At 37.2% G+C, this 15,622-nt stretch overlaps 1 protein-coding gene across 2 annotated transcripts in view; it reads right to left on the bottom strand.

Moving 5' to 3' along the window:
- Positions 1–996: 996 nt before the first annotated feature.
- LOC149174608 (amino-acid permease BAT1 homolog) overlaps positions 997–15,622 on the bottom strand; it is a 257,768-nt gene continuing 243,142 nt past the window's right edge. Inside the window, exon 9 of one of the 2 annotated variants that reach the window (XM_089419360.1) lies at positions 997–1,600. In XM_089419360.1, coding sequence (XP_089275486.1) covers positions 1,253–1,600 — 348 coding nt within the window. In that variant the 3' untranslated portion in view covers positions 997–1,252. The remainder of the gene's footprint in view (positions 1,601–15,622) is intronic. The other variant, XM_089419359.1, reaches the window with a different exon arrangement.

The raw sequence follows: 15,622 nt of genomic DNA, 5'->3' as shown, positions 1-15,622 counted from the left end.
GGCCTTCAAAGGAGTGGATTTTCCACAATGGTATTCAGTACCAACATTCTTCTTGAGGCTCTGCTATGAGCATGGCTTTGTAACTAGTGCACACTGTATAAACCTTGTAGGATTTTGAGACGATAAAATAGACAGCCTAATTTTTATAGAACAAATAGACAACCTACTCATCTTTGAGTCTCATTACTCTGCCAATTGTCCTTCAAGATCCAATTCTCTTGCCTGCATCCAACCCTGGTTCCAGAAATTTGCATTACCTTCAGCTGAAGCATCTGCTAAAGGCACAATGCCTTTGAATCTGAGGATACCAATTAGATCATTCGACAACCTACAATATCCATTTCTAAGATCCACGGACCCTCCCCAATTTGGGGTTTTTGGCCAGTTCCAATTTTACAAGCAAACCATTTACCTTTAAGGAAGAACTGAGTAAGATTTTCTAAATTGTAGAAGCTCCTTCTACTGACTTTGTTCTGGCTCTGATCCAATCTTCAGATAAATATACTCTGATGTAACTACATCTTGTAATAACCCTGGACAGTGTATGACCTTCCTTCCAAAGGCTCACAAGTGCCTTTTTATAGGCTAACACTAGGAATATTTGAAAAAAAATCAGCTGAACTCTACTTACTTCTATACAAAGCTATGGGTTGGGGGGCATGATCTTCTTTGGAAATTGAAGCTATAACATAGCCCAAGGACATAATTTTAACAGCCAACAATACTAGCATCATAAAATGACATTGACTGAATATTTATTTCTAAGACCAGTGAACTAATGTAAACTACAAATTTAAAGATAGTAGAATATTGTATTGTCGTTCATGCATAAAAAAATAAATAACTGTAATTGATTTTCATCTTCACCTACTTAATAATTGTGTTGAATTTCATTTGAATTAAAGTACATGTTTTAAATCCATCAAAATTTTCATCTTTTCCAGAGCTTCAACAATCATATTCAATTTTCAATCAAATTCAAGTTCCAAGTTTCTTATCCAAGAATATCTTTTGTAGGAAATCTTTAATTTGGATAGCAATACTTAAATACAGGGAAGATGAATGCAAGACTGCCCGATACAATGCCAATGTAATGGGCAACATGTTTATCAATTCATAAATATAAATTACAATACGTTCTACGATATAAAAACATTTTATCATCGTAGCATTACAATGAAGCAAGTGCTTCAGCCAGCTTCGTTTTACAAAAAAATAAATGCAAGACAAGAAGAAACAACAATTTTATTCCTTACACCTTAATATTTGCCACAGGTCCCTTGAACCAATACCTTGCACGTAGAAGCCAACTCCCGTAAGTTAAAATAAATAATCCCCCCACTGCAACAGGTGTATAGTTGAGGGTATCTTTTGTAACCGGATATGCAACAGGTAGAGAAAATAGGACAGTGATGGTGATAACCCATAAAACAGCAACCCAACCAATGATTAAGCTGAAACTACCAAGGTTAAAAGGACCTTTTACAAAAGTTTTGCGTGCAAGGGTGATACGGAACAGAATAGGCAGAGCATATGCAATGTACAAACCAATTGTTGCAATTGATACCATAGCCTGGAATGCAACAATACTGCCCAGGGACTGCAAAGGAATACAAATATCAATACCATTAAAAATGAGAATAAATCAGCTACAGTAATCATGCATTTACATTGAAATTCATTATCAGTTTCAATAAAGATGGTGATAAAACGAAATAAAAAGTTCTTAGCATATGCATGAAATAGATGTAAATTCGAAATTCAGTGTATTATATTGCATGATCATATCTTAGTTTAATAATTTATTGAACATCTGATGGAATGCAATAAAATGGCAAAAACAAGAGAATTAAATCTGGACATCCTAAGAAGAGAGATTTTCTAGGAGATTCTCGCCTTACCCTCTACCTCAATTCTCTTACATTTTTTCTCTTAATTTCTGTCTTTAAAATTTTTACACGGTATCCAAATGAGGATGAGAAAGAAGTCAAACAGAGAAAAGTCTAAGCACCACTACAAATCACGTACAGACCAAGAGACTGCTCACACACAAAAACGTTGGACAACAAGACATATCGACTAGAAAATCAAGAAGAGTTTGAAACCAATGCAGACAGATAAGTTGGTTCGAAACGACATGAATACATTCTTTGCGATTGAACATGGAAAAATCAATATCTTTGAAGTATATTTTGAAGGAAATTAATTTTGAAAGTAGTGTTATCTGAATGAATTTTGGCAGTCCAAATAGATCCGAAGAGAAATCGATATAAAATTGTAGGACTATCTTAGATTGTTGGGCTGTTTCCTGTTAGGAGTTTCCACCTGTGATGAATAGAAAGAGATTACATAAAACAGGAATGGAAATTAAATGTCGCCTGCGTGAGATACAGGAACCTATGGCTTGTGTGGGAATAAGAGTCGTCAAATAAAAAGTCATTTTTTTCTTAAGTAATCCAGGGGTGCACAGAACGGAAGCCATCTTTGTGATCTCGGTTGGCAAAGATTCCATATTTTCTGTAGGAATATGATATTTTTGTCAACGATAAGGGGAGGTTGATCAAAGCCGTCGTGGGGACTACCATCGTGCGAAATTTGCCTTACTGTGTGGAATCCACGTGTGAGAGTTGGCCCTTTAAATCGTGGCACTGAGTCAAAGGGATTAAGGAAAAAGAGGAATCGGTGAAGAGCTTCGCCATCTGATAGCATATCGAGGTGGGAGCAGAGAGTCCCGATCAGGACACAGTACGAGTGCAAGAGTTAGTCATCGAAGAGCCTAGAAATTGGTGTCAGTTGAAGAGTCAAGGTCGTGAGGTGTTGCTGTCGGGTGATGTCTCAGTTAAAAGCAGAAAGATATCGTTTTAATCAAAGAAAGCGAGCCACGTTGATCCGTCAGAAATCGTTGTAGCCACGAGAAGGCACAGGAACCAGACTGTGAATGTATGGGGAAGAGACACCAATAGAATCAAGAATTAAAAATTCGGGAAAAAGAAGTTTGCGTTTGGCTTTAGTGTAGTGGAGGGCCATCATAGCTACCGTGATGAATCCTGTGTAAGTCGTCAGGCCATTGAAGACTTACAGATTGAAGGAAACTGCACTCAGAGGCGGGAATAGAAAAGAATTGGGAATTTTTACATGCCTGAAGGGTCGTTTGCGGGAGATCTGGAGACAGTTTTTTAAATTTTCTATTTAGAAACTATGTTACAAACATGTGAATACCAATTAGCATGTACATCCATTAATGGGCAGGGCAGTATATGCACCGGTCTGATAATGTACTGGGTTAAATCTGACCGCTGGCATATATGTGGAATTTTAAATTTTAAAATTAAATAATAACACCATTAATTATAATAATATTGTGTGCAACTTCGAAGTTTATGGTTTGAAACATATATTTTATTAATAAATTTCAATCATGATTTACACTGTGGGAGGCCTTGGCTTAAATACATCTCTGGGTGCCTCTTGATGAATGGGCATGATCTTTTATCATATCTTTTGCCTAATTAATTAATAGTTATAGATTAACGTTTACATAACATTGGCTCTCTCTTGAAAATATGCTTTGTCCTCAAAGCATACGTAACGATAGGGGTTGTTGGCGAAACACTCCTGTCTCCCAAGAAGCTTCTTCTTCTGGTAAGTCCTTCCACTTGATCAGGGATTCTTTGATTACTCGTGATCATAGTTTCTTTGATTACTCGTGATCATCCCTACTGGAGATGATACCTTCTGGCTCTAGAATAACCCTTCCTTTGTCATCTAAAGTCAAAAGTGTTGCTTGTATTGATTGATGTTCAGCGAGTGCCCTTTTAAGGTAAGATACATGAAAAATGTTGTGAACACGACTTTTATCGAGAAGGCTTAAATTGTATGCTACTTGGTTGATCTTTTTGTTAATTTGGTAGAGTTCATAAAACCTTCGTGCCAATTTGCTTTTTCCCCTTTGTTCTAAGGACAACTGCTTGTAAAGTTGGAGTTTAACAAAAACCCAATCTCCAACTTCAAATTCTCTCTCGGTTCTATTTTGGTTAGCTCACTGCTTCATATGATTCCTTGCATTATTTAGATTTTCTTGTAGAGTTTGGACGACTTTTTGGGTTTCTTCTAACTAGTTTTTAACAGCTAGAAGCTTCATCTCGATGATAGCAAAGTCCTTCCATTTCGGAGGCTCGTAACGATACAAAACTTGAAATGGAGTCATTTTCACTGACGTGTTGTAAGTGGAATTGTACCACCAATCAACAAGATGTAACCACTAAACCCACTTATTTTGTTTGTCTGTGGCATAACAACGTAAGTAGGCTTCTAAACATTTGTTGACAACCTATGTTTGGCCATCCGTTTGAGGATGGTAAGATGAACTCATGTTGAAATAGGTTCCTATATGTTTGAAAAATTCCTTCCAAAAATTACCCTTAAATTTGGCATCTCTATCGCTCACAATGACATTGGGGAATTCATGTAATTTGTAAACATTTTTGCAAAATATCTCAGCGATTTGTTTTGCTAAATCTGATTTCCTCATTGCAATAATGTGAGCATACTCGGTGAGTTTGTCGACTACTACAAGAATTTTATCCTTACCATCAAACACATGTAAACCTTCAATAAAGTCCATTGATATTTCCTCCCGTTTCTGATTCGAGATGTTTAAGGGATGTAGTCCGGGTGTCATAATATTTTCATTTTTATTCCTTTGGCATTTATCGCATTTTGCTACATATTTTTGAATATCATTACTCATTCTCTTCCAAAGGAATGTCTGGCATGCATTATAATAGGTTTTAAAGAATCCTACATGCCCGACTGACAATGAATCATGCAACTCTTTGAGAATCTTGTCTTTAAATTTGGAATTTGAATTCAGATAAATTCTTCCCTTGTACCAAATATTATCATTCTTCCATTCAAATTTTGAATCTTGAGGCAAGTTATTGATTATAGCACTTGTTTTCGGATCTTTTGCATATTCACTTCCAATCTATTAAGCCATTCAGGAACAACAACCGGAACTGCAAGTAATGATGGTTCTTTGTCTTTCCTCGACAAGGCATGAACTACTACGTTATCTTTCACTTATGTAATATATCCATGTCAAAGGTGGCGATTTTTTCTATCCATTTTTGTTGTTCTATAGATAGTGTTTTCTACTGGAGGAGATGTTGAAGACTATAATGATCTGTTCGTATTAGGAACTTACTTCCCAAGAGATATTGTCTCCATTTGGCTAACGCGTGCATAATAGCAAGCATTTCCTTGTTGTATGTAGACTTGAGATGTTCTTGCTTATTGAACTTTCTGCTTTCAAATGTGATTAGGTGACCATCCTACATTAGTACTACTCCTATGCCAAAACTCGAAGCATCACATTCAATTACAAATGGTTTTGAGAAGTCTGGAGTTGCCAATACATGGGCATTAGACATAACTTCCTTCAAGTCTTCAAAACACTTTTCTGCTTCATCATTCCATCGAAATGAGTTCTTCTTTAGAAGGTTCGATAGGGGTGCGGTTATATGGGCATAGTTTTTAATAAATCTTCGATAATACACGGTCAACCCTAAGAATCCTCTTAGCTTGGAGATATTCACTGGCTTGGGCCATTCCCTTATAGCCTTGATCTTATTAGGATCTACTTTTACTCCTTCCTTGGATATTATATGTTCGAGATATTCTACTTCTTCCTTCCCGAAAGTGCATTTGGACTTCTTGGCATAGAATTGATGCTCTTCCAATACAATGAGAACTTTCTCCAAATGTTGTAAGTGCTCCTTCCAAGTTTCATTGTAAATTAAAATGTCATCAAAGAACACTAACACAAACTTCCTTAGATATGGACAAAATAACTCGTTCATAGTGGCTTGGAATGTTGTTGGTGCATTGGTTAACCCAAAAGGCATTACTTTAAATTCGTAATGACCTTCATGTGTTCGGAACATAGTTTTTGCTATGTCTTCCAACCTTATTTTGATTTTGTAATATCCTGACCTTAAGTCCAATTTTGAGAAGTATTAAGCGCCATTTAGTTCATCCAACATTTCGTCGATAAAAAGAATTGGAAACTTGTTTTTAATTGTTATTTTATTTAGTCATTGATAATCGACGCATAATTTGAACGATCCATCCTTCTTTCAAACTAATACAACTGGAGCAACATACAAACTTTTACTTTTTGCATTGATGCCATACTTTAAAAGATCTTGGACTAATCTCTCAATTTCATTCTTTTGATGATGTGGATATCGATACGGTTTGATGTCGATGGGATTTGATCTTGCTTTAACTTCTATATTATGCTCGATTTCTCTTTTAAGAGGAATCTTCATCAGACAATGTTGGAATACTTTTTCGTGCTTTTTAATTGGCTCTTGGACTTCTAGTGCTTCTTCATTGACCAAACTTGAAGTTAACATTTCTAATTGATAACATTGTACTACATAAGTTGGTGCTCCCTTCCGAATCATTTTCATCATCTGGAATGATGTTTCAGTTTGGTTTTCAGGTGGCTGGAATCCATATAACTTGTATTTTTGTCCTTCCCATCTAAATTTTATAAATTGCTTTTGATGGTTAGCAGAGTAAGTGCCTAGGGTTTGTAGCCATTGGATGCTTAAGACCACATTCACTCCTAATGGTATAGTGTAGAATGGAGATTTTAAATTAAAGTCTTGAATCTGCAATTTGACTTTATGGCATTTCCCTACCTTTTAATTTTCTTACTGTCAGCTACCATAACCTTCATGTTGGGCATGGGAAATGTGAAAATGTTGAGTCTCTTCACCATGGTTGAGTCCAAAAAATTGTGGGTGCTACCGGTATCAATAAAAACCATCACATTGTTCTTCTTGATATGTCCTTTTAATTTTAATGTCTGGGGTTGTGATATAATTGTCATAACCGATAATGATACTTGCGGACTGCTCTCATCATCTGGTTCTAGAGAAAATTGTGGGAAATCTTTGATTTCTTCTACGTCTGATTCGTCACTATTTGAATTATTAGTTGCTTCACATTTAGATAGGGTCTTGGCCTCTTTTCCTTTAGCACACTTATGTTCAGGGTCCCATTTTTCACCACAATGTTTACACTTGCCCTCTTTCATTCTTTGCATTTCCAAGTTAGTTTTGTCTCCTTCACGAAGATGTGGTGGAACATATTTGTGTTATCTGTGTTCGCAGCTTGGGAAAATATTTGTTTCGAATATACTCTTTCAACCTTCGGCCACTGCATTTTTTCGTGCTTCTTTTCAACAACTTTTGCCTTCTGCCTGGCAAAAATCTTTGGCTTAGTTTCTTATGATACACCATGTCTAGAAAATTGTTATTTATTGGACAAGCTAATGAAAGGAAACTATACAAGTTTAGGGATCCTTGCAGAAATGAGATATTTGTGAAAAAAGTTGTTAAAATCAATAAATATTCGAATCTGAATCAAACTGATAATGACTAGTTTGAGGTTGGCAAATCAACAGACCTACAAGGGAGTGTCATTACAAAAGCTAACATCTTAGTGCAAAGCCTTCTCACGAGGCTAAGATTAGAGGAACATTAGAAGTGCTACCACTGTCACCTAGATAACAACTCCCTTCGTTTTAGTGAAGGATGAATCCAACACAAGGGAGGTCTCCCTAGTAGGACTTAAAACTCCCAAGGCAAGACATGATCAAGTCTAAATCCCCTTAAGTGCCTACACACACTATCACCAATGGGATATATCAAACAAGGTGAGGAGAAGGTGGTTATTCAAATTAATTTCTAGATTTGAGTAGATATGGATCTAGGCAAAGTTGCTAGAATCACCCCCCCTATTCTAGCCCTAGAACCACACTTTGAGTAGGTGCACTCAGAAAGTGCCCTGGGAAAGTGCTCCCAAAACCCAGGAGGACACTCGTTAATTTGGGAGGTTGGTGCTCCCAAAGCTTGGAACCAGACTCCCTCCACATTTTGTTCATGCTCCTAGATGCTCCCTCGTGGTAATGTTAAATTCTTAAAATAAAAAGTGACATTTCCTTGACATTGACATTTCTTTATCTTTCCTTAGTTGACATTTCCTTTTCTTTTTATCATTTTACTTAAATTTTTAACATTACCATTAATTGTTTTAGGATGTTTGAGAGTGTTTCCAACCTCATCAAACTTCATATGTTGAAAGTACTCATATCCCATTTCAAATTTAGAAAACTACAGTTTTCTAGATTGATGGAATTGAAGAGACTGTGACATTTTCATTGGATTCTATCACGTATGAGGCTATGTGATTGGCATTTAATCAAGAATTGTTGTAATTATGATTTTATCGAGTGTGAGGGTGAATTAGTATAATGGCCAATTTATATCAATTAAAAAATTTCAAACCAGATAAAACATCAATTACACAAGTACCACATGAAAACACCAAATGTAAGTGGAAACCCTTAAAAGGAAACTACTACAAACGCTATGTATATGAATATACTTGTAGGCACCAACCTATTGTTACATCTAATTACTAGTACCAACTAGAAGGAGACACCAATCCCCTAATTTACTTATGATCTCAAATAATTCTAAGTTTTGTCCTACTCTGTTCTTCACAATCTTGCACACAACACTAACTTTGATCTGCACATTGCTCCCTGCTCTATACTTTATAGCTCTTTCATTGCACTTTGTTCATCACAAGATTGATCTGTTGCATAAATTAAACATTTATTTTCTTACTTGTTACAACACTCGTTTTCACTTCAACACTGGGCCTTATTCATAGACTTTCCTCGTCCTAATCACCTTGGACAGCATCATTTCATACTTCAAATAGAATTACAGGTTTAATTATTGTTTGCATACTACAAACTTCGTTACACACTTAGGCTCTTAGTTATGGACAGGTTCCTTCCACAGGCTACACATCTTCAAACTCCATCTTTCGACCTTTTTCATACTCAACCTCACAGACTTCGAGCTTCTCGGTTCTTTTTCACTGTGTTAGATGTCTCTCCTATCACTTCCAATCACACCCTTACAACTTCTTATTTGATTTATTTATAGCACATATTCGGGTTGACAAAATACCATGGAGCCCCTTTTTGGCACTGTTACCCACCAAAAAGGGTAACCCCACAAGAGAATTTTTCTCCTACATTTGGCAACTAACTAGCCAGTGGGACAACTAGTAGCCCTTGCTAGCGACCATTAGCTAATGATATGCCATATATCTCCACCACTTGCATCAGCCATTTGCTTCTCACCCATTCGGCATGAACACTTTAACAAAGGTGGGTTGCCATTCAAAAGGTACTTCGATCATTTTGCAATCAGGTGCTTGTGCTTGTTTCAGACATTTCTTGTGGATTATGGGGTGATTCGAAAGATTGACAGACTTTAATTATGATATTGTTCTCTCACCTTATTTGGGGGGTTAATCTTTGATCCTAGTCTAGTGGGACCTCCCATAGGGCCCTTTGGATATAAGAGGGGCACTATCTGGGAAGCCCTTATTGAGATAGCGTAGTTCTATCTTCCCATATGTCATAATTAATACCTCCAATCTTACATTAGAAGCTCACATCTCACCTCCATTCTTTTGGTACAACTTGTCATTAGTTCTTTGGGATTTTGCACTCACACATACCTGGTGTGAAAATTCTATTGCAGTTATTGGTTATTAATCTTCTATCTTTGCAGATTATTTGTCTTTTGTAAATTACTTACGACAAATACTGATAAATAACACAATTGCAATTTCACAAATCAGTGATTAGAGGAACTAAGAAAATAACACATAAAAAATTGACAACGGTATTTTTGGACAAATTGTCCCTGGAAAAAACCCAAAGAGAAAACCAATTTGCAGATGAGGGATTTTATTATTCTTCAGCAAATCAAGGATTACATAAATTGCTTTGCCTTTCTCTGGCAAAAACTCCGACAAAATTATTTCTTCACTTCTACTAGTCAAATTGAACCTCAGGAAGCAAATCGACCCACTGGAAAACAACTCGGCCCAACTCTGGCAACTAGCACTACCTCAAACTCGCTACTCGCTCTGCCTGAACCAACTCACGCCCCCTTCTAGAAATGTGCACTGCCTTCTAGGAATTATTCTGGCAAGATAAACTACCTCCAACAACTCGTTAAACCAACTTATGTTGCCTCCGAGAAATACTTCTAGCAACTGGCAACTAAAACGAGCCTCTAGCAATATGCACTAGATAATCTGGCTACTTTCTCTAGAAATTTGGCCTCCCACTATAGAATAAAATTGGCCTCCTTCTGTCACTCAGAAACTGGAAGCAATCTATGAAGAATTATCTCTGGATATTCTCTCTTCAATTTCTCCTGCTGAAACCCATTGCTGGTGTCTCCCACGCTCTTACTGCGCACTTGCTATCACTACAAAATTGTCTCACGAATATCTCCAAAAGCCCCATCAATATCCTCTTATAATCTCTCATTAATGGATCAACAATCACAATCTAACTCCAATCGATGGCTAAGATCATATCGACTTCTAAAAATAACTTTTATAGAAGTCTCTAGAGTGAAAACGATTTGTCTCAATTAATCCCAATTAATTAGCCCATTTCCCTAAGTTAGACTTAGGAAAATAATTAAAGTCGGTTAATTAAATCTAATTAAGACAATTCTTCTTGGAAGCTTTTTCTGAGTATTGGTGATAATTAATCCATTATGTTCCTTAGTCTCATAGACACCATCTGAGACTAGAACACCTATCCGAGCTACAAAAACTAACACTCCCTCTTAGCGAGGAAGGTGTTCTCCACTACTCCCAACTTATCCTTGAAGAAAACAAATTTTGTTTTACCCAAGGCCTTTGTCAGAATATTTGCAACCTGTTGATCTGTGGAAACATACTATAGTTGAACTGATCCACACTATACACAATCCATGATGAAGTGGTATCTAATGTCGATGTGTTTCAACCTATCATGAAACATTGGATTCTCAGAGAGCTTGATGCAACTCTGATTATCACAGTAGATACTAGTCGACTCCAGTCTTTGACCAAATACTGCCACTAGCAGCTTCTGAAGCCATATGGCCTCACATGTAGCCATGCTCGCTAGCATGTATTATGCTTCTGCATAACTCAGTGCCATGGACTTCTATTTCTATTGTACCAAGAGACAACCACTAATCCAATACTGAAGCAACACCCTGAAGTGATTTTCTGATCCACTGCACTACCTGCCTAGTTTGCATCTGTATACCCATCAAACTGACACCACCACCTTGAGTAAACCTCAAACCATACTCGATTATACCTCATAGATATCGTAGAACATGCTTCACTGTTGTCTAATGCACCCTCTTAGGTTTAACCATGCACTGACTGAGAATGTTGACTTGTGAAACATATCTCTGGCCTAATGTTGACCAAATACATCAAAGAGCCAATAAGTTGTCTATATAAAGTTTGTTCTATTACATCCTGCTTTGACACATCTATCTTCCTCCAATTGGTAATCATAGGAGTAGACATGGGTCTACAATCCAACATTTTGAATCTCTTCATAATCTCCGTAGAATATCTCTCTTGACCAAGGAAGATCTCCCCATCTATCTGCCATACCTCCAGACCTAGAAAATAATGCATCAACCGCGAATCCTTCATCTCGAAGTCTCCTGCCAAGTCCCTCTTGTAGTGAGCCCCGGTGACCCTGTTAGAAAGAGATAATCCACATATAATATGAGAATGAGAGGCCCACCTCCTACCATCAAATAGTAGAGGTTTGAGTCTGCCTCACTCTTCACAAAGCCCATCTACTGCAAGTAATTGTTAATCCAACCATATCTTGCTCTGGGAGCTTGCTTGAGTCCATATATCACTCTCTTTAACCTGAATACACGAGTATCCCTCCCATGTGTCTCAATTCCCTCTGGGTGTTTGATGTACACCTCCTCTTCCATCACTCTGTTCAAAAAAGTTGTCTTGACATACATCTAATGAATCTATCATTCCATTTGTGTTGCTAGAGAGATCACAGTCTTGATGGAAGTGTAGTTGGCCACTAGAGCGAAAGTCTCCTCATAGTCTATGCCCTCCTTCTAAGCAAAACCCTTGGTCACGAACCAAACCTTGTATTTCTCCACACTGCCATATGCAACATGTTTGATCTTGTAGATCCAACGGGAGCTAACCACTGCTTTGTCCAATGATCTAGGTATAACCTCTCACACATTGTGCAACATGATGGAGTTGTACTCCACCATCGCATCTTACCACACCTAACCACTTCCTGATACTCATTAACGTCTTGTACCCTAAATACCGTTCTGGTGATTTCCTGTCCCTAGTGCTCAATCTAGGAGCTCCCACCAACTCGTGTGCATCCCTCAACGTCTGAAGCACCTCTTTGTTTCTTCTCCCCCTAGTGGTGGGTAGAACTTCGTGTTCCTCTTCCTGCTGATGCTGCTCCACCTATTGTGAACTCTCCTCCGCACCTGTACCTACTCATGTACTAGTCACTATACTCATACTAGTGCCCTGAGACTAAGATCCATGTTCATCCCTTGGAGCTTTTGATGGCTCACTTTGATCAATTGTTGGCAACTCACAAGATCTCTTGAAGGTTTTCTCCTCCTGGAACTTCACATCCCGTCTCATGATAATCTTCATGCTACCTAGAATGTAAATCATGTATGCCTTGGATGTTCGTTGTAGCCAATGAAATATCCCTTCTCTACAGTCGAATCAACCTTGGTGTGTTTATCATCTGGCACATGACAATACGCTATGCTACCAAAAAATCCTAAAATGCCCATTTTTTAGCTTCTTTCGTGCAAGCGCCTCCTCAGGTGTCATCTTCCCCAACACCTTGTGAGGAACCCTGTTCTAAATATACATTGTTGTACTACACGCATCTACCTAGAGAAATCTAGGCATATCCTAGTCATATAGCATTTCCCTCATTGCTCCAACTATCAACCTGTTCTTCCTCTTAGTGACCCCATTTTGTTGTGGGTTATATGGAGTTGTCCACTCTCTCTTGATGCCCTCCTTCGCACAAAAATCCTTGAAGGTTTTCTCCACATACTCGCCTCCATTATTCGTACGAAGAACCTTTATCTTCTTTCCTATCATGTTCTCCACAAGAGCCTTAAACTCTTGGAAGCGACTAAAGACTTCGTCCTGAGTCTTCAAGAAGTATATCTAGGTCTTCCTAGAGAAGTCATCAATGAATGTTATGAAATACTCATAACTATTGAGAGATTTTGTAGACAACGGGCCACATATATCAGAATGTATCAACTCAAGCACACCCTTGACTCTACTATCACTCCTTGGAAATGTTGTTTTCGCAAACTTCCCAAGCACACAACCCCTGCACACATCATCATGTTCCATGCTAACTTCTGGAACTCCTATCATGATCTTGCTAAGCAATATGAGTGCTCCATGGTGGATATGTCCCATCCTCCTATGCCATAGTTCTCCCATGTCTTTGCTACTCCTATTGCTCACTAGTACCTTTGGAGCATTTTACTGCAACTTGTATAACTTGTTACTCCTTACCCCAATCTATTTCACTGATTTCCAATCTTGGTGCTTAATGTACACCTTTGGCCCTCGAAAGTAGACATCATATCCCTTCTCTTGAAGAGATGAAGTGGATGTCAAGTTCATGAACCTAGCACATGCGACACACCTGTAACATTAGCACTCTTGCTTGACTCCCTTTGAAAGGTAATTATCCCTCTCCCAACTAGAGTACACTTGGACTTATTTCCCATATGAATCTAGAAGCCCACTTCCTCTCCCTTGCAACTGGAAAAGTATTCTCTAACTCTCGTCATGTGACTTAATGCTCCACTGTCAATATACCAGCCACTTGTAGATGTAGAGCTAGAGAGGCAAGCTATGAGACCAAACTCATCCTCCAACCTTGAAGATAGCTCGCCAATGTCTACTGAAGTTGTTCTCTGCTTGTTATGAATACAATATATACAAATAATATAAATAATAATAATTAATTAATAATAATTAATTAACTAATAATTATTGGTGAATAGGCATGTCTCTAAAGACATGACGTTTTGTGAAGGGGTACCTGTCTAGGTATATAAGCAGGGTCTCACTTTCAATTGTAATCATCTCACTTGTATTAAAAATTTCTAATATATAATTACTTGTCCTACAATGGATGTCTTGTCTTCGAAGTGTTCTAAAAAATATTGCAGAGTACGAACTTTGTTCATTAAATTGGTATATGTACTCTATGTACTCTCTTCTTGATTAATAAATAGATTATCAACTTACAAAAAAAACATTATACATATATATTAAAAAGTTATATATAGAGAATAAATTTGAAAAAAAAAAGTTTTAAAAAAATCACAAATCAAAATATATATATATATATATAAATAGTTAAATGTTTTTTTTAAAGGAGTTATATGTGAAAAAAAAGAGAATTAAAAGAAAAGAGAGAAATAAGTATACATATAAAAACAATATATACAAAAAGATTAAAATAAATAAATAATAAATAAATAAAGTCAATTGTGCCTTGCTGACCCAACCTTGTTGCACGCAGCAATTGTCAGAGCCAATGTTACATATCCGTCGCTCTCCACTCTTACTGTAGTCATCGTCATTGACCAGAGCCATTCACGAACGACGGAATATTGTGTTGTGACTGCATTGCCAACTTATCGTCGTCTAAATCACACACTATTGGAGCAAGTCCTATTCCTGCACAGGTAACTCCCACATTACCGCAACCCATCCACCTGTTACCCAACCATTCCCCCGCTCCACCAACACGACACTATTGTTGCAGCTACACACAATTCCCAACTGCCCTTTCATTATCTTCCTCCATGCCTCCTTTCGCTCCCACTCGCTGTCTAATTGCAGAACACTGCCACCCTCGTCATTTGATAGCCTGTCGATCATCCACCTTCGACCGTTAATTTATTTGTTGCCATATTTCCACCGCGTCCACCTACTGTGCTACCTTACCTTCCGTCGAACCACCGTCATGTCCGCTCGTCCAAACAACAAATTACAATGTTCGTACTCGAGGAAACGCTAGACAATTAGGTAAGGCGTGGAACAAAAAACTGTTGAAGAGACGTACCATTTGGTTGCTAGTCAGTCACACTAACGTTTCATTAAATCTCAAGCAAGGGATAACACTATAACTTAATATTTAGTTACATTTGATAAATCACTTACGAAGGCTTATATAATTTAGAAAGACATTTTACTATTGAAGTGGGGATTTCAAAAGTTGACTTTAGAAAAAAGGAGTAATTAAAAAAAATTAAAAAAAAAAAGGTAAATTAAAAGTTATATATATATACATATAGTGTGTGTGTAAGAAAGATATTATATGTATTAAAAGAAAGGGAGTAATTCAAGAAAAAATAATAGGAATTTTTAAAGTAAAAATTAAAAGAGTACTAAGGTTCAAAGGTTAAAAAAGAGAAAATAAATTATAAATATTAGAAAGAGTTACTTTTAAATTCCAGTCTTATCTCAAAATATTAAAATAGAGTCAATCATTCAAGAGAAAGGAATGGAATCTAATTCAAAAATGATGGAAGATAAGATAAGTCTTGTAAACAAGTCTGCATTTTGGACCAAATTGTGAAATTTTCAACTTCTATTG

This window comes from Pinus tabuliformis, chromosome 4_1 (genome assembly GCF_031772625.1).
Source record: "Pinus tabuliformis cultivar Carrire ecotype Pingquan chromosome 4_1, CPIR1, whole genome shotgun sequence".
Taxonomy (NCBI): Eukaryota; Viridiplantae; Streptophyta; class Pinopsida; order Pinales; family Pinaceae; genus Pinus; species Pinus tabuliformis.
The sequence above is the reverse complement of the archived record's forward strand: the minus strand, read 5'-3'. Positions and strand labels throughout refer to the sequence as shown.